We start from the raw sequence: 23,616 nt of genomic DNA on the forward strand, positions 1-23,616 counted from the left end.
TACCAAGCACAGAGGGAGCCAAAGGAGCTCTACCACTGCCACATCCCAGGTGTGGGAGGAGAACAAACCCACAGGCAGTGGAAGGAACGGGATTAACTGCTGGGCAAAGTGCAAAGAACATGCAGCAAAATGCCAGGGAAAGAGTCCAACTCTCCAGCTCCAACTGATGTGGAAGATACCACAGGCAGGGATGACGTGCACAGGCTGCAATCTCAGGTTCCAGTAGCACAGAGCAGAATCCAGCACTTAAATGCTCTCAGGAAAGTCCAAAACCCTTTAATTAACATTAAAACCTCGTGTTGGGTTTAACACCACATTGTTAATCACATGTATGCTTCTTGGTTTGAGGCAGGATCCATCTGAGCCACCTCCACTCCCATTTCTGTACTAGCAGGGCTTCCTCTCCCAGCCCCAGCCTCCAAGAGGTGGCCACAGGAAACTTTCAGAACTGAAATTCTGAAAGAGTGAAGTAAACATTTCCTTGCTCTCATCATCATATAACTGCTTTCAAAAGAAAAAAAAATATATAAAAGAAAAGGCTTTCTTTCTCTTGATTTAACATGTCTTTGGTTTCACTGCAAGCTCTGGCTTGTGGTCCCTGCTCTGTATTTGAGGCTGCCCTGGCTCTGGATATTTCCATTGTGGCTGGGTGGTATTTGCCAATGCAAAGATTTTGGATTCTGGGAAGGGATTAAAATTCAATCAGACTTTGTGGAGCTGTCTTTCTTCACAGCCATTTTGGTTAAAAACTGCATCTCCTATTTTCCATAACAGCAGCTAGTCAATGCTTTTCATTTATAAGCAAAAATGGTTTTCTTTTTGGGGAGATTTTACTGAATAGTCATCAAAATCAGCACCGGGTCTTTTGGGTCTCCTTTCCTCTGTGGAATTTTTGGTCTCATTCAAGCACAAAAAATGCAATCCAACACTGATATTTTTTATTCACTGAAAAGCCATGGATAAAAGACCTGAAATCTTGCAACAAAACTCAAGAAGTTAGGTAAAATCTAGCAAGAAGTAGAGGCTGCAGCAGCCCAGCTGGAAGAGGTATCCATTAAAAGCCAGGACCTCCCTAAGTGCTGGCAGCTGGGTTTGGAATTGTCACACCTTACTGGTGTTAGGACACAACACAGTAAGGATCACTTCCTGGGAAAACAAGAGCAGCGGCGTATAAATCTCCCTAAGAGCCAGGTACAGCAAACCAAACTGGGACAAACACCAGGACTCCACACAGTCACTTCCCAGATTGCCACAACACATCCACCTCTGGCTCACAGAGAAACCCGAGGAAGGCACACTGGGGCTCCCCGGGGTGCTTCTGCTCCAGGAGATCCCTGAAAACACAGCAGCACAAACCAGCTCATCCACAGCTCCCAAGCTGTGTCCCAGTCCAAAGCTGACTGGACAATCCTGGTTTTACACCCGTGGTTTTCCTGAATGCTGCTCCCCAGCCAGGTGATCACCACCTGGCCAGGACCATCCACATCCCCCTGCTCCAGCCATGCCAGCCAGCATGGATTTGCTGGAAGGGCAAGCAGAGACCTTTGGAGAGGATTTAAATTCAGTGATAAAAAATGTGTCACCAGCCCACCCGTGACTGCAAGGTAGAACAGACTGAGTGGTTTTCTCTTTAGACTCCCATGGAAATGGAGCTCAGGATTTCCCAGGAGACTGACACAGACTCCAAAGACTGTTAACTACCATAAGAACACTTTCCAACTACACAGTTTAAATAACTTTTGTGCATAATTTTCCTTGACAGTATACAATGGGCTGAAAAAAGACACTGCACACAACTATTTATTTTAAATACTAAATTTCCTTCTAATCCAATTGTCTTTTAAATATTTTCAATTATAGAATAAGAAGCACAGAATATCCTGAGCTGGGAGGGACCCACAGGATCAGCCAGCCCTGCCCAGACCCCCCAACAACCCCACCCTGGGCATCCCTGGCAGCGCTGTCCAAACGCTCCTGGAGCTCTGGCAGCCTCGGGGCCGTGCCCATTCCCTGGGGAGCCTGGGCAGTGCCAGCACCCTCTGGGAAAGAACTTTTTCCTAATATCCAGCCTAAACTTGCCCTGACAGCATTGATTTGCATGACGGACAATAAATAATTATGAATACCTGAATCTTCATGAAGTTATACACTAATATTTGCCTAAATCCATCCCTTGATCAGTCCAGTCTCCCTTTCACTTGTCCCCCTCCACTTTGCTCGTCCTCCAGGCACAGCTGCTCCAGCAGCACAGGGGCAGCTCCTCCCCACTGCTGTGTCCATGCCCTGGCAAGTGCCCAGCACTGTACTGCCAGCATTGCCAAAAGATTTCTTACTGCCCTGAGATCTCCTGGAGCTAAAGTTGCTCCCAAATCCATTCCTCTTTCAGAGAATATTTTCCTTCCCACCTCTTTTTCCACACTGTGACAATTTTCCTTGCCCTACAAAGCAAACCTCTGATTTTCCTAAGCTTGCCTCCACCCCTGTGCTGAGCTGTGGTCAGTGACACCTCCCTGTGTCTTCCCAAAACTGCCAACCGAAGGCCCAGCAATGGTGACAGCAAAGAAATACCAGGAGCTAATCCTCCCTTTGCTCTCCAGGGCAGAGCCAACAATTTCCTGATAGAATTGTGTCTCTGTTTCACATTTTACCCTTCAAACATTTCACTGTCTTGATGAGTGCTCGCTACAGGAGGGCGTTTGCTGTCATCTCTCAGAAAGCAAAACCAGTGACTCAGGTGTCCAGGCATCCTTCGCAGCACTGAAGGGTTCCTGCCGTGACAGACTTCACAGCTATGACACATCACTTAGAAGGTTTTTTTAATTCAATTTCTCATTGCAACCATACATTAAGACTGGAAGTGCTTTTTAAAAAAGCTGAATTTCCATTCTTGGGATTTTCCATGACCACTTCTGAAGTATATATTCAAATGTCCTCAAAGGAAACAGGCACAAGATTATGGATCTTGACAAAGATATGCAAGCACACGGTCTCTACGTATTTTTAATAAATTTGAAGCCTTTCCACATCCTTTCCTTCAAGCCTTTTAAGCTGTACCTTTAAAAAGCTCAGGAAACTAATATTTGTGCAATTATATACTTAATTTTCCTCTAAACAGTAATAATTTAGGAAGTAACTTCTGATAGACTACCAGGAAGATGATTATTCAGGATTTCGGGGAGTGCCCCACCATCCAGCTCTGTACTGCATTTTCCTTTCCAGTTCCTAACAACCATCCATCAGCCTGGCTAAGCCACCTCCTTCCTCACACAAGTTCAATCGTGCCTCTAACCAAGGCAAATGACCCTGCAAGCTTTGGTCTTAACACAACAGCATCTGCAGGAACACAGCTGCTGGCCCATGGAGAGATTCTGGAAAGCATTCCAAGGGAGAAGCTGAGAACTGCAGCCCTGCAGCTCCGGGGCAGAACACACTGTGGTCAGTCACCAGCTGAGCTCTGATCAAAAACAGGGCAGAGCCCCACAGATATTAATCCTCAAAGGAAACTGCTGGGAGAAGTCTGTGTAAGTGCACTTATGTCCAGCCTCTTTCCAGCTCCTTGATCCTTCAAGTGCAGATCAAGATTCCTTTAGCTAGATTCCCTTTCTCCATCCTCCCCAGCCCTGCATGGGGCCCCTCATCCCTTCTCCAGCCAGCCCAAAAGCCAGGAATGAACCCAGGGACACACTGTCCTAGGATAAAACATGCCAAAGCTTCTAGCCAGGCCTAACCATTCCCAGAGCTCCCAGACTAGAGCTCTGCTCACCAGAACTGGAAGAAGAGCTGGTCTATCAAGACAAGGAGCAGGTCTCCTGAACCTCCAATCCCCACAGCACTTCCCAGAGCAGGGCAATTCCAACACAGACCTTAGACACCAGCAGCTCTCCAAACCCACTACAGGATCTATCACATCAGAACAGAGCTACTAATGTTTGTTTTGCTGACCTTGCTCTCAGAGAAAAATAGATCAACTAATATGTATAATTATATTAAAATTATATTAATTTCTCAATTACTACTTTACCTTTAAACTTCCTAAGTTTCTTCTTTAATTCATTTAGACAGAAAAATAAAATCTGTAGGGCTATCTAAGAAAAAGCAAAGGGAGAACGAGTATCACATCTACCTTCTTCTCACTCAGCTTCAGCCACACAAAAAAAATCAGACACCAACACAGCTTAAGTCCAACACAGCCACTTTTTGAGCATTTCTAGTGCAAGACAGAGCTCTGGTCCTGTTACATAATAAAAGCATGTCCAGGCTTTCCAACACACCCTCACTGTCCTCCCCTGAAGAGGCCTAAGCCTGCTAACACCCACACAATTAGAGCTACTCAAGTGGATTATATTCACGTGAATGTTGTTTTGTTGGTGCTGTTGTAAGGAGGGAACAAAAAGCTGACTCAACACCAAAATCTTTTCTCAGGGTTAGGAAGCTACTCCTGCTGATAACTTGTAATGGCAGGAGTTGGAAATCTGGATGTCTGAGGAAGAAAATGTTTTCCTTCTACAGAGCACTTTTTAGAGTGGATAGGGACTGTCCTGCTAAGGGAAGTGTCTGCTCCAAGGGATAGCAAACATGAAATACAGATGGAAAAATGGACTCCTTTTTTCCATTCTGATTGTTTCAGCTAAGCCTTGGCAATCCTATGAGGGTGAGAGCAGTGCTGACGCTCAGCTCTTGGGACTGCACCAGGAGCATGTTAGTTTGCCAACAAATCCCTGGTCAGTCCATTATTACACTGCTCTGTCTACAGAGATTCCCAGAGCTGCACCTAAATATCTTGTGGTTTCATGCCACATCCACGTTGTTCACAGCTGGCCTGCAGCAGATGAAGTGTGTACCTTCTTGCTAAGCGGATTTGAGCTTGATCAGCTGAGCCAGAGCGTTCTTGGCTTTCAAGGAACAGCAGCACAAACCTCACCCCAGAGCCTGTGGTCCTTGGCACAGCTGTGCCCTGAGAAGGACAACACACCAGGCCCCTCACAAGCAATATCCTTCCATATTAGAAATGTGCCACTTCTGGAAAGCTATTCTGCTGCTGGTTCACCAGGACCTGCAAAGCCCCTTGCACTGGCTCTGTGCTCAGGGCAGGGCAAATCCTGATCCAAGGTTATGCAATCTGATACCAAGACTGAGGCTTGTGTGCAGGGCAGCAGCTGATGCCAGCAATATGGATAAAACAGATCCAGGAACAAATAATGGCAGTATCAACTGAAATCTGCTTTAGCTAATCAACTTCTTATCACAGAATCATTTAGATTGGAAAAGACCTCCAAGACCATAGAGTCCAACCTGTGCCTGATCCCCACCTTATCACCCAGCCCAGGGCACTGAGCACCATGTCCTGTTGTTTCCTAGACATCTCCAGGGATGGGGACTCCACCATCTCCCTGGGCAGCCCCTGACAATGCCTGAACCATCCTTTCCAGGAAGACATTCCTCCTGTAGTCCAAACTGAACCTCCCCTGGCTCAGCTTGGGGCCATTTCCTCTTGTCCTGTCCTTGCAACCTGGGAGTAGAGCCCAACCCTCACCTGGCTGCCCCCTCCTGTCAGAGAGTTGTGCAGAGCCAGAAGTTCCCTGTGAGCCTCCTTTTCTCAAGACTGATGCTCCTTCCCAGCTCCCTCAGCCACTCCTCATATGACTGACTCTCCAGTTCTGTTGCCCTTCTCTGAATAATTTATTATTAATAATAAAGCAAGACACCAACTGGCAAGGAAGCCAAGGGCTCTGGGTAGGTGAGCACAGCAGGAACATGCAGAGATCCAGATTTCAGAGCCTCAGCTGACCTCAAAACTGCCAGATATTCAGAGAGCTGTTGCTGTCAAAACTGCTTTTATGTCCCTGTAAGATCAGAGTGATGAACTTTTAGATGCAGGCCTGTCAACAGTGATCCTTCCCAGCTCACAGCTAAGCCCCTACTTTCCTCATACAAAAATGGATCTTGAGATCACCTAAGAATAGCACACAAAGCTTTGTTCAGGGCTAAATGCCACTGCTGCCCATGGCAGGCACTCCAGCATGGAACTGTGTTTCCCAATCTCCCTGAATTAACACCTTGAGAAGGGTTTCCCCTCCCTACAGGACACCAGCAGTGCAGTCCAGGCAGCACATGACCCAAAACTTCCTTCCAAAACACAGATAGAAAGAGCTTCAAGGACACTCTCATGATTTGCTCTACACCCCAACACAGCAACCTGAGCCGCTCTCAGGCTCAGCAGGAGCAAATCAGTTGAGAAATCAAGAAAGGACTCCCATGCTGCAACTGAGGAGTCAACTGCACAAAAACAGGGGATGTTTTGATAAAACACGGAACTTAAAAAAAGAAAAAGAAAGCAGGCAAAACTGCCTTGGGATTCTTTAAAAGTTACATTGAAGTGTTTTATATTTAGATTGTCTACAAACAAAAAATTGATTCAAGGTAAAAGTACCAAGACATAGAATTTATAAAGTTCAAAATCATTCAGGGAGTTGTTATTCCCCCTGCCTTAGTGTAAGAGAATCACAGAATGGTTTGGATTGGGAGGAACCTTAAAGCTCTTTCAGTCCCACCCCCTGCCATGGCAGGGACACCTTCCACTATCCCAGGTTGCTCCAAGTCCCATCCAACCTTGGACACTTCCAGGGATCCAGGGGCAGCCCCAGCTTCTCTGGGCACCCTGTGCCAGGGTCTCCCCACCCTCACAAGGAAGAATTTCTTCCCAATATCCCATCTAACCTCTGGCAGTGAGAAGCCATTCTCTGTTGTTCTGTCACTCCATGCTCTTACACAAAGTGATTTAAAACATCCTCCTATAGCATTTATGAAGTGCTGGGAGCATTACATGTCCAAGCTTTAACTCTCAGGGCAGCACAAGGATGCCAAGATTTTTCAAGTAAAACAAAACAAAACCCCAGTGACAAAAACACCACCTCATTCTTGGGCATTATAAGGAGTATGCAACCAGCAGAAGCTGCCTTGATTGCTATAAAAGCTTAAAAGCCCAAAATAAAAACAGTAGCACTGAATTTTTCAAGCAAACCAAAGCCCAGAGGTGGAAGCACCATTACAGAGACAACAGAGGTGCATAAGGTTGCTATTGGTTTACCTGACTGAAATTGCAGTGGCTGAAGATGTGCATGAAAGAAAGAGTGCAGAGGTGGACAGGTAAGGCAGTGAGACAAAGTTTGTCCACATGCAATAGGAAATCCACTCCTAAAACAATCCCAAGGAAAGGAATCAGTACAGGTTTATATTCATACAAATTAATGGCTCTTCTTAAGGATTAACCAACCAAGCAGCTGAGGAAGCAGCAAAGTAAGGACAAAAGAGCTGTAAAAAAACATTTGCTCTTTTACCTCTCTGCTGTAGAACAAGGCACAGATATTCATGTTGAACACGATACCTTAGAATTTTAGCTTTTATATTTTTCATCTATTTGTAACCCTGCATTTCTCAGTGTATAACTCTAAACTCCACACACAGTGGGAGCTGCTGCTTTCCCAGTTTGGGCAGACACAACAATTCCTCTCCAGGCCTGGCAATCAAGGACACCTCACTGACTCAGGCCTGAGAGATGGAAACAAAAGTGAGTCAGGGGCAGCAAACTCGGGGTAAATTACTTCATTACCTGAAGCTGGAATATTAACCCCCAATGTGCAAGTGAACCAAACTTATAAAAGTGTGAAACCCCCATGACCCCTGGTCCATTTTGGGTGCAGCCCCTGGGGGGTTTCATCTGTCCTGGATGTACCTGAATGCCCTTCAATAAATAGAACTGCTTTTTATTCTCTTCATTTTGTCTGGTGCCTGTTTTTAGGTACTTCCAAAAAGGCATGAAATAAATCTCTTAATAATTGCTCGGAGTCCTTGTTTATCAAAGAAAAATGCTGTTGTCTGGACTAGTGAATTAAAGAAATACCATTTTTTATTCCATCTGATCTCTCTTAAAGATAATTCAGCTCAGTAAATCAGCACCTGAATGCAAGTTCTTTATCTCAGGTTTCATTTTCCAAGTCTTTGCACCATTCTGCATTTAATCTGCAAGGAAAATGCCAATTATTCTCCATAAAAATAAATTAATAGTCCATTATCCTTTAGCAGCTTTTCCAAAAAAGCCAGTATCAGCACACGACAGGCACAGGCCCGGGGCAAGGAGCTGATTTCATTCCTTGGTATTTCCCAGCATCATCAACTGGGAAAGATGACAAGAAACAGATCTGGAGCAGCTTCTCATAAAACGACCTGCGTTACAGAGCTAAAATGTCTCCTAAGCCCTAATACCACGAGGCTGCCTTTGTCCAGGAAATACGTTTAAATTTCGATGCTGCATTGTTACAGTCCCAGGCAGAGCTTCCTTTCTTCGCAGGGAAGGCCACACGGAGCGAAGAGGCGGAGAACGGCTGGGAAATGCCCGTGCTGCTCTCGGAGCTGCCGGAGCCCGGCCGAGGCCGGGGAGGCGGCACGCGGAGCACCAAGGCCCCGGGACACCCCAGCGGGGCCGCCCCTCCAGCACCGCGGCAAAGCCCGAGCACCTCCGGGGAGCTCCGGAGCGCCCAGCCCGGGCTGGGAGCGGCCGTTCTCCCCGAGCAGGCCCTGCGAGGCCAGCCGGGCTCTCCCCGGCCGCGCACCTCCGCCAGACACCCGGGAAGGAGGCGCTGCACCCCCCGCTCCCAAACCCCACGGGCCCCCTCAGGCCCCGCGGCCCTCCCCGCTTCGTCCACCCGGCCCGGGTCCCACGGGCGGCCCGCAGCGCGTTACCTGCGCCCCGCGGGTCAAACCGCGGCCGCTGAGCTGCCCGTGCCGCAGCTGTGCCAAGATGTTGGTGGTCGCGGCGCGGGCCCCGCCGGTGCCGGTGCCGGGCCCCGTGCCGCCCCCCGCCACGGCCGCCATGGCCTCCGCGCTGGGGACACAAACAGCGCTCCCTCCCCTCGGCCCGCTCCGCCCCGTGCGCAGCCGCGGCGCGGCCTCGCCAACATGGCGGCCGGAAGGGGCCGTGTGGGGGGAGCCATGGCCGCCGGGCCCCGCCGCGCTGCCCCTGCCCGCGGCGCTGCCTCCCGCCGGCCCCCAACCCACTGCCAGCGGGCTGCCTTCATCGGCACCGGGCTGCCTTCATCGGCACCGGGCTGCCTTCATTTCCCCCAAGGAAGGCCCAGCCACAAAGGCCCAGCCACGCCGTCTTCCGTTTAAAGAAAAGCGCACCGAGAACTCCGATCACACTTCGTTTTTGTTAAAATAAAGGCTTGGTAAGATGGAACACCGGAACAAGGAACAGTTGAGGCTGTTCTGTGTTGTTTTGAGTCACCCAGCCCACAGCACTAATCCGAGATTAGCTCAGTTGGTCATAATACCGAAGTTTCAGTTCCTGTCTGGGCCGCTGACTTGGACTCAATCATCCATGTGTGTGCCTTCCAACTCAGACAAATCTGGGAGTCTAAGCAAGATCTAATTACTCACAGCAGCCAGGGACAAATGGGTTCTCTCAGCTCCAGCCATGCTGAGGAACAACCTCATCTCCCAAGCCTACAACCCCTTGGTTCTGCTGCTAGAAGTTCCTGGATGAGGAGACCAAAATGCCCTGGTCAGGAGGGATCTCATGAGTTGGAGATCTGCCCCCATCCTGTAATTTTCCTCTACCTCACAGCTGGGACAATGCTGAGTTTCAGGACCTGACCCAGCACTGAGCAAAGCTGTTGGAGAAGGTGTTTATTTTCTGCAGATTAAATAAACAGCTGGAAAATAAAGCGAGAACAGAACCTATGGTGAGAACAAGAAGCCACTAACAAGAGCTTCATTCTGTCCTACAATGCCTGGTTTTGGGTGCTCCTCTCTCAGAAGGGCTGCAAGGGCTGTGTCAATGCAGAACTCCTGCACTGTCCCAGCTGCCATGGGAAAGAAGGACACAACTAGAAGTTCTATAGCTTCCCAGTCCTTTCAATATGCCTGTCCAACACTACAGGCATCTCCTACCATAGCTCATTCACAACTGCAACAGGATTTCTACCCCAAAGGATAAAATGCAAATTTTATTTAACTTTACAGCACTAGTAGAGGTCAAAACCACAACAAAAAAATTACTTTCTCAAGGCAATCACACAGCAGCAGAGTGGGCACTGGCCCAGTTGTACTTAAGCATTTCCCTGTTCAGAGGGATTTATTTATCCTGTACCTCTAGCCCACTCAAGTAACTGCAGGTTGTGTGTAGCTTGCTCCAAGCTCTTCACTTTCCAGCAGGCCTGAAGAAAGTCCATCAACTTTTCTGCCCCCCTTTTTGTTTTTCCTTTAGAGAGAAAAACCTCTTGGTTGGCTGATTCCTCCTTTTCTGGTCACTGCTCGCACCTGTTGCAAAGACACTAATAACGTATTTAAAGGTTTGGATGTGCCCAGTCAGCTGAACACTGAGAGGTTCGTGAACATCTGTTCAGCTGCACCAAGGCAGAGTTGCAATTTCAGCCTGGGCTGAATCCCCTTTCCACCCAAGCCTTGTGCATGGCTGATGTTCAGCCCAGCTGGGGCACTCGGGGGTGGCTGCACTGCCTGAGGTACACTGAAATATGTGGGGCCCAAAGGGAAGTTAGAAAGAGGAAAGAAATGGGGGAAAAAAAAAAAGATAAGCATGTTAGATTCTTTAAAAAGAAAGCAAGCTACACTGAGGAATCAATCAGACATTTCCCAGTCCACCCTCCAGCTCAGTTTTTTGTCCAGACATTACCTGGATTTTTACTGAAGTGGTTTTCAGGCAGGAAACACTGACCTACACTGATCTGAAACAGGGGAACTGAGCACTTCCCCATGTTCCAAGTGCTCCTCTCCCCCCATGCCATCCTTCATGCCCAACAGAAACACCAGAGCTACAAATCTGAGCCTTCACCTTAAAATAAATAAGTTTTCTCCACTGGGCAGCAATTTGTCAACATGAACTACATGTTTATAAAGTGGACAAAGATAAAGATGGAGCACACAGAGAGTGGTAGTGAAGCTACAGTACTTCCTGCTTTTCCCCTTATGATGAGAAGCTCGGGCTCATTTTTGTAGAACAAAGTAAGCTGGAGTGTTTCTGTAAGCCTGTAAAACTCACAAAATGCAATAAAAAAGGTACTTTTAACATGCAGAACTTTCTTTTTCTGGACACCTGTTTGATATTCAGGCAACCAGCTGCTTTGAGATCAACAGCTCAACAGCATTAACAGATGGTATCCGAGTCATGGCTTAGGAAGGAGCAGTAGCAGAATTTAATGGGAAGTTCTTTCACTTCATAATAGAATTCACATTGTGAGGTACCACACTTTCCATTATGAAACTATAAAAATATATTCCCAGAATCTGAAATGAGTTCAATAATTTAAACCAATGATGCAAAGAGGATCAGGTGTTATCTAGGAACACCTGTCCCAGTACTGCAAGCTTGGAGTTAAAAGATTGACTAGGGCAGCTCAGGAGGGAGTGTGAGCTTTTCCTAGAGTTTCTCTTCTCTCCAGGTTTCTCTGAAGAGGCATCTTTGGGATCTTTGGCATTTTCCCCTTCACCATGGTCAGGAACTCTTTTTAAAGTGAATTTCTTGGTTTTTTTCTGTGAGTAGAATTCCCTCATCAAGTCTTCCACCTCCCACTGCTCTTCTTTGCGCTTCCTACAGCAGTGCAGGGCAGCAGGGTCGATGGGATGAGCCTCGGTGTTGAAGATGTACCCTCCAGCATTGAGGACACACTCCCCGTACGGTGTGACCACCACATCAAAGTCTGAGCCGTCATTGTGGATGAAGTTGTCTGGGTCAAACAGCAGGTACAAGTATTTGATTGTTTCAGCCAAGAAGAAGGATTCCATGCGATTATCCAGCCTGTGGTCCCTCAAGTCTTTGATCTACAAGAGAAGGAACAGTGTGGGTTAAGTTACATTGAATTCAGTAAGTTATGAATTTAGGGAGAAAAGTAAAACCAACTTGGAATTCAGTTAAACAGCACAGTATGACACCAACTCACCCTCATAGAATGGTCTGGATTGCAAGAGACCTTAAAGCCCATCCCATTCCACCCCCTGCCATGGGCAGGGACACCTTCCACTGTCCCAGGCTGCTCTAAGCAGCCTGGCCTTGGATATTTCAGGGATCCAGGGGCAGCCACAGCTGCTCTGGGCACCCTGTGCCAGGGCCTCACCACCCTCACAGGGAACAATTTCTTCCTAACACTTAAGCTCACCCTCAGTTCAGTATGGCCAAGAAGAAGAGCTTTCCTTCATCTCCCCATTAAAGAAAAAAAGTCATAATGCTTTTACCTACTTACTCCCAATATTTTTAAAGAATTTTTTGTAAAACAGAGCTTGAAGCATGTTTGAAATCCTCTATTAAGTAACTATAGAAATCACTCCCTGCACTTCTCAGGTGTTTTGACCAGATTTTCAAGGCATATAGTGGGAAAGCCAAATCACACACCTGGCAGAAGGAGCCTGCAGGAGAGCCTTCCTGCTCAGCTGCAACACCTACTAGAAATGCAGGAGAAGCTTCTGGTGCTTTCCCATGTTTTGGGCTCTGGGGCAACAGCCCATGATAGAACTTCACCCACGGTGAGAAAGCTAGGACCAGAAACGTGACCAGCAATTACCAGAGTAGCTTCACAGAGAAAAACAAGGGGCTTGTTGGAAAAATATCACATTTGCTCAAAACAATTGCCTGACTCAATGGCAAAACATCACTCATCAGAACACCTTCTGAAAGCTGTTTTTTAGCAGCCCTTCAGCTGCCATGGCAGATGATTTAGCACTCACAGTTGCAAACCCACAGTCCACCTTGCTGATTTTCTCTATGGACTCCACGGCGTCTCTCCCCAGCTCCAGGAGCGTGGGGTCTCTCGTGGCACGGTACAGATACATCGCGCTCTCAATCAGCTCTGCAAAACACCCAAACATTTGCCAGCACAAAGATTATCAAACCATACACACAGCAAAGATGAGCTATTCCTTGAACTAATTTAAAAATACTTCAGCATAACCAGGTGAACAGCCTGGCTTGCCTGGCTCCAAGCACAGATTTTCCTTTCCCTAAGGATGTGCTACAAAGAAATTCCCTCTAACCAGCCTGCAGCAGCTCAGGTGAGAGTGACTAATGCTCCCTCCCACATTCACCGAGGGGGAGAGAAGAAGCAAGAGACAAAAAGATTAATACTCAGCTGTCAAAGTTAAAAAAATGCTTCTGGAAAGGATTACAGAAAAGAAATTCAATCCTCAAAATACAGTTTTTAAACGATACAGTGGAAATACTCTATACAGACAACGTAAGTACCACAGTGTTTAATTATTAAAGGAACTGATCTTTATACTTTAACACCTTTGATAGTTAGGGCTGATGAGTATTTTTGGTAGATTTGTCCAGTGTGGATGTCACCTGAACACTCAGACCAAAAGGAATTTACTTATTCTCATTTACATTTATGGACACACTGATCAGGTTGATTTTTTTTTTTTTTTCTTTTGGTCAGAGTTGTAAAAAATGAGAAAAAAAGAGAGTTAATTTCCTTACAGTATCACAGACAACACAGAATCCTTCCTCGATGCAGAACTGGAACAGTCTATTCACACTCACTTTCACTTCCTCAATTTAAAGGACACAAGCAGTCCCTTTAACATTTCACATGGCCGAAGCACCCCATGCCAGACAATCTAACACTTAAACATGTCAAATTCCACACTGTGAACAAAATTCCTTACCAGGCCACCTTTCTATAGTAACACTATGGTTTCCTTCCTGTTTCCTTCCTGTCTTTGTGAGTGGGGAAAACAAAACATGCAGCTTTAACTCTGGAAATCCCTGCACAAATCCATGCAGGAACTGAGTCAGAGCAAAACTGGGGAGGAAACTGTGGTGTAACTAACATTTGATCTCCCAACCAGAGCTAAAGCAGGAGTTCATGTCCCTTTTAATTTCAGTTCTGTTTACCAGGTCTGAGTGGATATCCTTCCCTCTTGTCCACTGTGTATCCCTGGGGAATGTTGTAGAACTCAGGCAGGCCCCCAAACTGCTTCCAGACCGTGTAATAGTTGAGGAAGGTGCGCATGGCATTATCTACATCCCCAATGAGGCTCTGAGAGACAGGAAACAGCAAACAAACACGGGAGTGAAAAAAAAATAGCCCAGGAATTGATGCAATAACACTGCTATAGGTGAAGAAATATCCAGTGACAGAAATGGGTATTTCAGCAGCTCTGAGTGGTGTAACTGACACTGGGGCACGATGCCTAAAGAACAGGTAAGACTAAAAATGCTTTTCTGGTGGATCACATTCCCACACCTGAAATAATATGAAGACTGATTTTTTTTTTTTAAAGAAGGCTCTGTTTCTTCAGTCAAATGTTTAGTCAATCACAGCATCCAATCTCTTAGGAAAACAAAGTCTCAGTCCAAACATGAATACTGATGAGAAAAAATTCACACAAATAAAACATTTGTGAGGTGGTAGAAAATCAGGTGTGAGGTTCTTTTTCCTTGCATCAGTGGAGTTTGCTACAACAAAAGTTCCCTCCCATCATGCTGAATGGGAGACTGTAGATAAAATCAACATTTTCTTCAACATCATCTTCTATAGGCTCAGGCTACTGCAGATTTCACCAGAGATCAAATCAAACTTTTCAACCTGCACAGATGAGGGTTATATTTGTAATCTTTTTCCTGAAGACCAGCCCCTAACAGATGAACAGAATCACCAGATGCTGCTGCTATGACAGATCTTACCTGCAGGCCTGGCCAGTATGCCTCCAGGGACTGGAACACAGGCATGGACACCGTTCCTTTGTACATCTGAACCCACAGGTACCAGTCATCAAACTTGGTGTAATTTTTGATAGCTTTGTTATATTCTGTAAAGAAACAGATGGGTAGGTAAGCCATCTGTAACAACAACAACAAAAGAAAAAAAGAAAAAAGCTTATTTTTATGAATGAAAATTCTTATTTTTCACTTGAGCCATGTTCAATGACTTCTCAGGGTGCTCACTTTGGTAACTTTGTTATCACAGACTGTTCAAAAGTATCACAGCAAAGCCTTCAGTAGAGTCTTGAATGTGCCCCATTAGATCCTTCATCTCATCCTGCCACAGGTGCTGGGCCCCTTCCCACAGAAAACAAACACTCACCTAAAAACATGGACATCAGCTCCTTGTCCTGCAGGAGGATGGCTCCTTTAACCAGGTATTCAAAGTAGGAGTCCACTCCTGCCCCAATCCCAGCATCCTGGGCCACCCACTTGGCAGTGATCACATCAATGTGGTTCCCCACCTGGAAGGAGTGAAGGACAAGGAGAGAGGGACTTAAAGTGACACAAGAAATCCTGCTCATTTTTTCAGACCATCAGTTCCACAGATAGGCAGTGTCCATTCCAACCAGTATTTTCTCCATTACAGGACACATTTATCTGCATTAGAGAAGCACAAACTGTAGAAAATACAACTCTTATGCTGGTAATGTATTTTATATATCTAATAAACATTTTAAGCTTCCTACATCAAAGCTTCACTGGCCAAAACAACACATTACAATGCTGCTGTAAAAATGCACAATTTCTACATGAAGTGTCTGGTCCTAATTCTGATCTTGCAAAAGTGTACAGAAGGATGGAGAGGTGCAGATACAGAGACAGAGGCCAAGAATGTCAAAGGCACAAGAGCTGCCATGTTAATATTTAAATAGATGCTGGCACTCTTCAGCCTGTGAACAAACCCAGCTGATGAAGAATACACAATCATGTCTTTCTTAGCAAACATGAAATAAAGCCAGCAATGATCAAGGATTTGGAGTATAAATCAAAAATAAACAAACCCCAAAGCAAACCAAGGGAAACATTTCTTCGTACAGCCTGTGAGTAATTTGTTGCCATAAACACAAGGCATAAATAAATCTGTTTTACTTCACATATGCAACATCAAGAGTTCACAGAGGTTATAAAAGCAGCAACAGGAAAGAGCAGGAGACAAGGAACATGGAGATAAAACTGCCAGCTCTGGCCATTCCTGAACACCAGAGCTGTACAGGCTGGTAATGTCTCAGTGCACTTGCCAGGCTCTTGCTCTCTTCCCTAGGCCTTTGTCCCACCAGGCATCAGACAGACCTTTAATTTAATCTGCTACAGCTGCTGTCACAAGAGCTGCAGCACCCAGCAGGAGGCATTTGTGTCCCAGCCACATCTGGTGTGGGCCAGAACAATGGGATAATGTTGGGTTGCTGCAGTAAAGCAGGGATGTGGATGCTGCAGGTGTTCAGGAACAATGTCAAACATGAGCCTTCAGCCCAGTCAGGAGCACCGTGGATATTTATCCAATTCTATCTCCTCTCTGTTGATGATTTTTGATGCCTAGAATTGCATCCACAAGCTACACAAAAAGCAGCCCAGCACATTCCAAGTCCATTCCTCACTCACCAGCCCAATATCTGAGCGATTTTTCCACAGTGCCTTCAAAGCCTTCCTGGCAACATCCTCGAACACTGGGTCACCAGTGAGGTGGCTTAAGGTGGCAAACTCCACTATAAACGTGCCAATTCCAGCAGTACAGGTGACTGGGGTCTCCCCAGGGTTTACTCCATGCAGCAGGTTCACTGTACCATAGGGCATCCCAGTTGGGGTCTGAAAAGCTGAAGCACAGAATTTTGGGGTCACAGAAGTGCTCTGAGTTGTGTTTAACAGACTCTCCAGCAAACACGTGCCTCACATCCCACTGCACATGGCAGGAAGTGGGTCTGGAGTAACTGCAGAGAACAAAATGAGAAGTAGGGTGTGATCCTGGGAGAGTCAGAGAGGGTATCCCAAGGTATACACAGTCCTGAGGAGGTCCTGGGCATCTCTTCCACCTTGCCAGAGCAGCAGACTGCATTCCCACATTCTTTTACAGCACAAGCAAGGTGGTCACTAAACACACTGGCCAGCAAAGGGCAAACAGTGGGGCTGTGATCACTCCATGGGTACACACACGGGAACAGTGCCACACCACAAGGGCACACAACCCAGCTGCAGCCCATAAGGAGCACTTCTTGTCTTTATAAGCTGCTGCCTCAAAGCCTTTATTTATTGTTTATATTAAATACATTTCCCCTCAGTAAGCAACGAGCACACAGCACCTGGCATGAACACATACAACAACATCTTCCCTACAAACTAAACTTGGAGCACTGAGCTTGGAGCTCAGGGACCACAGGACTGGTTTTTGAGCTGGCTCATCCAGCAGTGCATCTCCCATCAGAGGCAGCAGCCAGCTCATGACCCCCAGCACAGTGACACACAGCAGACAGGGGCTCACCTGGCAGCAGTTTGCGAGCTGCTTCCTCAGCCATCCTCAGCAGAGGTCCTGAGCACGGCCAGCCTGCTTCCACTTCAACCCCAGCCTTCCTGGAGAGCAGGTGAGCAGAGAGGAGCCCTCCCACCACTGCAAGGACACATCAGAATCCATTACACCATGTGGGGAGGAATGACTCTAATTCAAATCCACAAAAGAAGAGTGATCTGTTTCTTGTTGCTTGTTTGCAGGGCAGCAGAAACGTGTGGAGTGACAGGACAAGGGGTGATGGCTTCAGTTTGAGAGGGCAGGGTTAGATGGGATATTGGTACGAAATTCTTACCTCCAGGTGAGCACAGGGTGCTCAGAGAAGCTTTGGCTGCCCCTGGATCCTTGGAAGTGCCCAAGGCCAGGTTGGACAGGGCTTGGAGCAACCTGGGATACTGGAAGGTGTCCCTGCCCATGTCAGGGGTGGAATGGATGATCTTTAAGGTCCTTTCCCCCTAAACCACTCTCAGATTCTATGGTATGTTTCTTTTTTCTAGGAAGAGTCAAGAATTTCTGTGTGACACCAGCTGTGAGTAATTAGCTGTATTTAGCTATTGCTTATATAGCTAATACAGCTATATTAGGTAATATTAGTTATTTCACAGGCTTGTCTATTGTCACATAACAACCACAGAGAAATTACACTGCTACAGAAATTGGCACAGCAGTAGTTGGCAGGACAAACAACAAAAGCATAACTAACAATTTTGTGCCTTGACAGTGTCTTTTAGCTGGGTGTCACTGAAGCAGTCAGGCATTCAGGGAGTAGGACTCCAAAAGTCTTTGTGATTTTGAAGAAAAAACCAGAATAATCCTAAAAATTGAGGATCTCTACTCCAAAGGAGTATACAAAAGACGATAGGATAAACTCTGGATGCTTTCAGAAAAAAATATATTTATTCCAAAGCTGAAAACCTCACACCAGAATACTGAAAGACAGGAAGCAAAAAGGGGTGTGCAAAGACTGAAAGGAAGTGATGTTTGTTTGGGGTTTTCTCTCTGTTTATGCGTCCTCTTACTCTGCATTCCAAACCCTCTCTGACCACCTCCTCACCTCTGAGACTTGTACAGGAAGGAAACCCAACACAAACCCCACCTCACCTCGAATGTTTGTCTCAAAGACAGATGCGTTGACATCAATATCGAAGTCCACCCCCTCCTGCAGCACGTTGACAACTCGCTGGAACTCGGAAACATTTCCCAAGATCTGCAGAGAGAATCAGGCTTAGAGTTCATGGAAAAACAAAGAGCAGTTCAATATCTGGGGCTGATTTTAATTTGGTTTTGCTATTGAAATCATTAACTACAGATATTACTAAAAAACCGACTGACAGTTTCATGATTTTTTCACACACACTTTAGGTCTTTACTCCAGAGGGTGTCAGGAAAGGGACAACCCTTCCAAGGCGTGATGCAAAGAGAACTGGAAAGTTCTCAGGTCAATGAATAACTGACTTTTGGCACCAGCACATAAAATCCAGGTGTACAGGTGGCACACAGGGGCCTTGAGCAGGCTGTGGGCACTCAGCTGGCTCCTACTCACCAGCAGGGTGTCCAGGGCGTCGATCAGGGTCAGGGAGAAGCTGCGGAGGAGACAATCGAGGTGAGACCCGGCGGAGGGGGCGGCCTATCCCCATCCCCGCTCTGGGACCAGCCCTTACCTGCCCCAGGTGTCCTGGCCGTCGCACGTCAGCGGCCGCAGCTCGTCGTACGGGAAGGCGCTCTCCAGGTAGTGCTCGTAGGCGTGGTAGAACATGGCACGCACCCGCTCCCTGCGGCACAAGCACGGCGTGCTCAGCCCCGGCCCGGCTGGGCCCCGCACCGCCCGCTCCGTACTCACCGGTAGGAAGCCACGTCCAGCCCGCGGGCGGCCGCGCCGCCGCCCACCGGGAGCCGCAGCGCCCAGAGGCAGAGCAGCGGACCGAGGAAGCGCTGCACGGCCGAGCCGGGGCCCCGCATGGCCGGACCCTCACCGGAGCCCCTCACCGGGACTCGCCCCCCGAACCCTCCCGCTCCCCGTCCCCAAGCGCCCTCAGGGCCGCCTCAGCCCTGACCCCGCCCCTCCTCCCCCTCCAGCCAATGGGAGTGGTCTTCATCTCTCATAGCCCCGCCCCTCACAGCATGCCAGCCAATGGAAGATGTCTCCGCCCCCACCCGGCCCCGCTCTGCTGCCCCCACCAGCCAATAGAATAGGTCTCCGCTTCCCTGGCTCCGCCCCACCTCCCCTGCAGCCAATGGGAGCGAGGAGCGCTCAGCGCCGGTGCGGTGTGGGCCGCGGAGCGAGCCGCGGTCCTCTGGCGGCTCCCGGGGCGGTGCTGCCGCCTCAGCGGCCTGTGCGGCCCTGGCCGCGGCGTTTGTCACCGGCACTGTTCGTGCCGTACCTCTGCGGAGGCTGCAGCTCGCCGGCTGGATGGCACGGGGCAGTGGCGGAGCGGGCAGTGCTTTGGGTGCTGCTGTCAAGCCCCAAAGCCTGAGATAAATAAATGAAGCTATAGCGAGTGCGGTGACGCTCCCATAGAAACGAAGGTGCCGGGAAGGTGCAGGTCCCGTGTGGGACGAGGCCGTGCCCGTGCGGTTCCTGTTGGGAGCTGGGGCTGGAAATGGGCCGGAATGTTTGTGAAGCATTGTAAGAGTCTCTCCTGACAAACCTTCCTCGTGCTGTTTCTCCCCGTAATTCCAACCCAGCTCGGGGTGAGCTCTGTGATGCAGCAGGACCTGCTTTGGAAACCAGTGCCTCAATCCGTGCATGGTGCCACCCTCCTGCCCTGGAGCTGGGCTTCAAATGTGGCGTATTCCGTCAGAGAAGGGATCAGAGGTGATCCGAGACACCGGGGCTGAAAGCAGCCTGGTTCCCTGGGGGCGCACTGAGTCCCCTGGGGCAGTCCATAACTTCCCGGAGAAGCCTTGGATACCGGCTGTCCCTGGATCCCTGGCAGTGCCCAAGGCCAGGCTGGGCAGGGCTTGGAGCAGCCTGGGACAGTGGAAGGTGTCCCTGCCATGGCAGGGGGTGGGATGGGATGGGTTTGAGGTCTCTCCAGCCCAGCCCGTTCTGGGATGCTGTGATGAGCTGTGGCTCACACCAGGCAGGGCTCCCCAGGCCGCACTCCCAGCACGGTCACACCGATTTTGGCACCCTGCAGTTTAACCAGCGCGGTGAATTCCAACATCAGAGCCACTGCCTGAGCTCTCCCTACACCTGCATCTCTAGGTTTGGATTGATCCACGGCAAATCCCTGACGTTCTTCCCACCCATACCCATAAATGAGGAGGGGGTGACCCACGCAGCGAGAGCAGAAACAAGAGAAGTGATGAATGAATCCTTTAGATGGCAGAGGTGCAACGTTTAGAAATCAAAACTATTAACACTGCCTGCAGGAGAGGAAGGGGCATCAATAACCCTACACTGTCATCTCACGGCAGCTATAGATTAATATAATTATTTGCATTGGGAAAGACCCCAAAGATCACTCAGTTCCAACCACCCCACCATGGGCACAGAGGTTTAGCATCAAGAGGGGCTGGCTGTTGATATTCTTTGAGAAAATAATTTTACCTCTCTGCTCCCAGCCTGGGGTCATCCCACTAGGTGTCAGTGCACACCCAGCTACCAGCACGATGGCTCAGGCAAAAAGCCACTGTAATTTTCAACATACTGTTCATTTGCTGCAGCTTTAATTTGGGTTTCTGGGGCCATTTATCATAAAAGTGTCTGCTTGCTGATGCCATGGCTCGGAGCTGTGGGAGTATCTCGCTGTGCTCCTGGGAGAATCAAACTATTGGAGCTGATTTCACTAAAAGCTGTCACAATACATTACTGGAATGCTTTTTATTAAAGTTCATTTTCCAGACTGATTTAACAGCGTTCTAGAGCATTGCTATTTGCAGTGCTATTTGCTATTATACTGGAGCAGTAATTTCCCTATCAAAGTCAGTTACTCAGTTCTCAAAGCTGACTGCAATCCTTCTGAGGCAGATACAGGAAAAGCAGGACTGGACAGAGACAGAACCGTGCAGCGTTCCCCTCCTGGCATCAGAGGGAGGAGCAGTGTCCCCATCTTTGATTAGTGCTAATTGCACTAATCAAACACCAAAAGAAGTGATGAACAGAAGGTGGTGTGAGTGGAACTGAGTCCAGGGATTGATGGGCAAGAAACCCGTGGCTGGGAGAGCCAGCTGGATCAAAACAGTTGGGAAAAACTTTTAAAAAACTGGTTTTGGTGCAGTGGTCATCACCCTAATTAGGCAACCTTATGTGTGGATTTGGGGGGCAGACGGGGCTGTCTCCTCCCAGACACCTCCTGAGAGCCACAGGTTGATTACAAACCCCATCTGAGCGAGGTGACTCTTGTGGCCACCACAAACCTCACCACACACAGGCTGAGAAAAGCCTGTGGGAAGCCAGGTGGGCTGGAGGGGACAGCAGTGTGCTCAGGGTGTCACACAGCCCGGGCTGCTGGAGAAACAGCAGCTTCCAGTGGTGTGTAAGAAATCACCCATGTGCTCGCTAATAGGTAGAGCTGGTGGGCTGGAGATTATTTGGAGGCAGGGATGGCTTTCACTGTGGCTGTGGCATATTCAGGGGGATGTCAATATGGTTTGCACATAATATCATACAAGTTACATGGGCTGGGCAGCAATAAATCAAAGAAGATGCAAGGAGTGGTATTTCCAACTGGGCAGAGCATATTACTAAAATATTTAGGCTTCATCAGAGTTAAGTGCTTCTTCAGATGCCCCATTCCAGGCTGTCTTTATGGAAAGGCTGGCAAAATCATCTGAACTTTGGCTTGGATATTGGAGAGGCTGCAATTGCAGGGGCGTTTAACACTGGTTTATGACCTCTTTAGGCTGAGGACGTGTTTACTACTTGCTATTACCATAAGTGGTGCTGTTGCCCTGCTTGCAATTTTGATGCCCATCAAGATGGAAACTGTATGTAAATCAGGATCCCTCACTAATGTTTATAATTCATGGTGGGATGTAGGAGTTCGTCTGCCATGAGAAGAACTGTAAACAGGAGGTTTATGAACACTGAAAACTGTTGCTAAGGTGGTTCGCTTGAAATAATTTTCCTTTGCAGCTGAACATCAATTCTTAATTTTAGTAGCACACGTAGCAGGATGGAAACGATGATTGATTTTTCTCCAAGTGCTGTGGGCTGCTTAAGTTGAGATTTCACTGTAAAAGACTAGACATTTCCAATTGCTTTTTATAAGTTCAGAATTGATTTTATTTGTTTAGCACCTGACTAACATAGTAAAGCAGAAAAATGTAGTTGGACAGAAAACACAGAAAACGGATGGGCTGCCTGTTTTCTGGCCTTCCTTTAGGTGATGTGATTTTAAGCCATGCTCCTGCTCCAGGTATCTTCCAAACTGGGCCATACAGAAGTTTTTGCCCTGTGTTCACAAAGATCTATGGCTCCATGTACAGTTTGAATGTTTTGTGCAAGTCTGGCTCGCTGTTGGGATCTGGACAAGTGAGAAAGCAAAAATAAAACTGAGTTAACATCAGTGTGCCTTGCTTTTTAGTACAGGTACTTGTGGCACTCACGTTACCCGATATCCGTAAAGTTCAAAACTGCCCCACTTGTGTGAATGAGGCTTCATCTTCTTTATCCAAGATAGGATTTTCCCATGGGGAATGTGGCTTTGATGTATTTTACCCAGCAGATTTGGAGGTGTTCAGGTGAATGGTGCCTGTAGGCAGACAGGGTGCAGGCAGAATTTCTGTAGCATAAATCCATCATGTCCCCACAGCCAGGGAGCAGATCCTCAGGGGAGAGGTGAGGGTCTGTCTGCTCTCAGCCCCTTGCACATGATGGTCAGGAGGGTCTGCACAGGCTCCTACTGCATAATTTGCTTTTCTTGGTGGTCTTGCAAAGGAAAAAAAAACTGGCAAGAAGGGTTATTTAGCCTTACACATAATGGAAAAAGGGTGGGAAATTTGGCTAGTGGCTCCAGCTCAGCCAGAATTTGAAGTTCAAAATGGTTGTTGTGTCAGGGAAAATCCTTCACTTTTCACATGTGCACATGTGAGTGTGGTAAGAAGGGCTGAGGTTGGATAGAAAGGCTGAATTTGATAGGAAGGGCTGAGTTTGGATAGAAAGGAAAGCAATGAGAAAAAATTCCTGCCGCTCTCTGGAAACACAGGTGGCAGAGACATTTTATTCCCTGGTTTATGGTCATGTAAAACAAATTCACTACAGCTTGTCAGTGAGCAAGGATCTCCTGCTGCTAGGTAAAGGGCAGAGCAGGGGTGAGTTTGTTTCTCTGCTGCAGACAAGGACTGTGTGCAGGAGTGTCTGACTCCACCCTGGGCTGCAGGACTGGCAGAGGCAGTT

General features: G+C 47.8%; 2 protein-coding genes across 3 annotated transcripts in view; both read right to left on the minus strand.

The window, feature by feature from the left end:
• TRPC4AP (transient receptor potential cation channel subfamily C member 4 associated protein) overlaps nt 1-8,936 on the minus strand; it is a 35,187-nt gene extending 26,251 nt beyond the window's left edge. Inside the window, exon 1 of one of the 2 annotated variants that reach the window (XM_086853317.1) lies at nt 8,740-8,936. In XM_086853317.1, the coding sequence (XP_086709443.1) occupies nt 8,740-8,871 (132 nt within the window). In that variant the 5' untranslated portion in view covers nt 8,872-8,936. Of the gene's footprint in view, nt 1-4,123; nt 4,317-8,739 lie in introns of those variants that run through there. The other variant, XM_023939996.2, reaches the window with a different exon arrangement.
• Nucleotides 8,937-9,975: 1,039 nt separating this feature from the next.
• EDEM2 (ER degradation enhancing alpha-mannosidase like protein 2) lies at nt 9,976-19,338 on the minus strand. Its single transcript, XM_086853318.1, has 11 exons — nt 19,114-19,338; nt 18,935-19,045; nt 18,817-18,856; nt 18,375-18,480; nt 17,250-17,375; nt 16,376-16,587; nt 15,096-15,237; nt 14,696-14,820; nt 13,904-14,048; nt 12,736-12,857; nt 9,976-11,835 (listed from the first exon to the last, which is right to left on the minus strand). Exons 1-11 carry the CDS (start codon nt 19,230-19,232, stop codon nt 11,344-11,346), a joined length of 1,740 nt encoding a protein of 579 aa, XP_086709444.1. The 5' UTR covers nt 19,233-19,338; the 3' UTR covers nt 9,976-11,343.
• Nucleotides 19,339-23,616: the final 4,278 nt, after the last annotated feature.

Source organism: Cyanistes caeruleus, chromosome 16 (genome assembly GCF_971803275.1).
Source record: "Cyanistes caeruleus chromosome 16, bCyaCae1.hap1.1, whole genome shotgun sequence".
In the NCBI taxonomy this organism is placed as follows: domain Eukaryota; kingdom Metazoa; phylum Chordata; class Aves; order Passeriformes; family Paridae; genus Cyanistes; species Cyanistes caeruleus.

Coding starts and splice junctions, on each gene's coding strand:
- EDEM2 (XM_086853318.1), bottom strand. CDS start 19,232: ATGCGGGGCCCCGGCTCGGCCGTGCAGCGCTTCCTCGGTCCGCTGCTC. Junction 19,046..19,113: donor CTGGACGTGGCTTCCTACCG/GTGAGTACGGAG, acceptor CTTGTGCCGCAG/GGAGCGGGTGCGTGCCATGT. Junction 15,238..16,375: donor ATCGCTCAGATATTGGGCTG/GTGAGTGAGGAA, acceptor CACTCCTTCCAG/GTGGGGAACCACATTGATGT.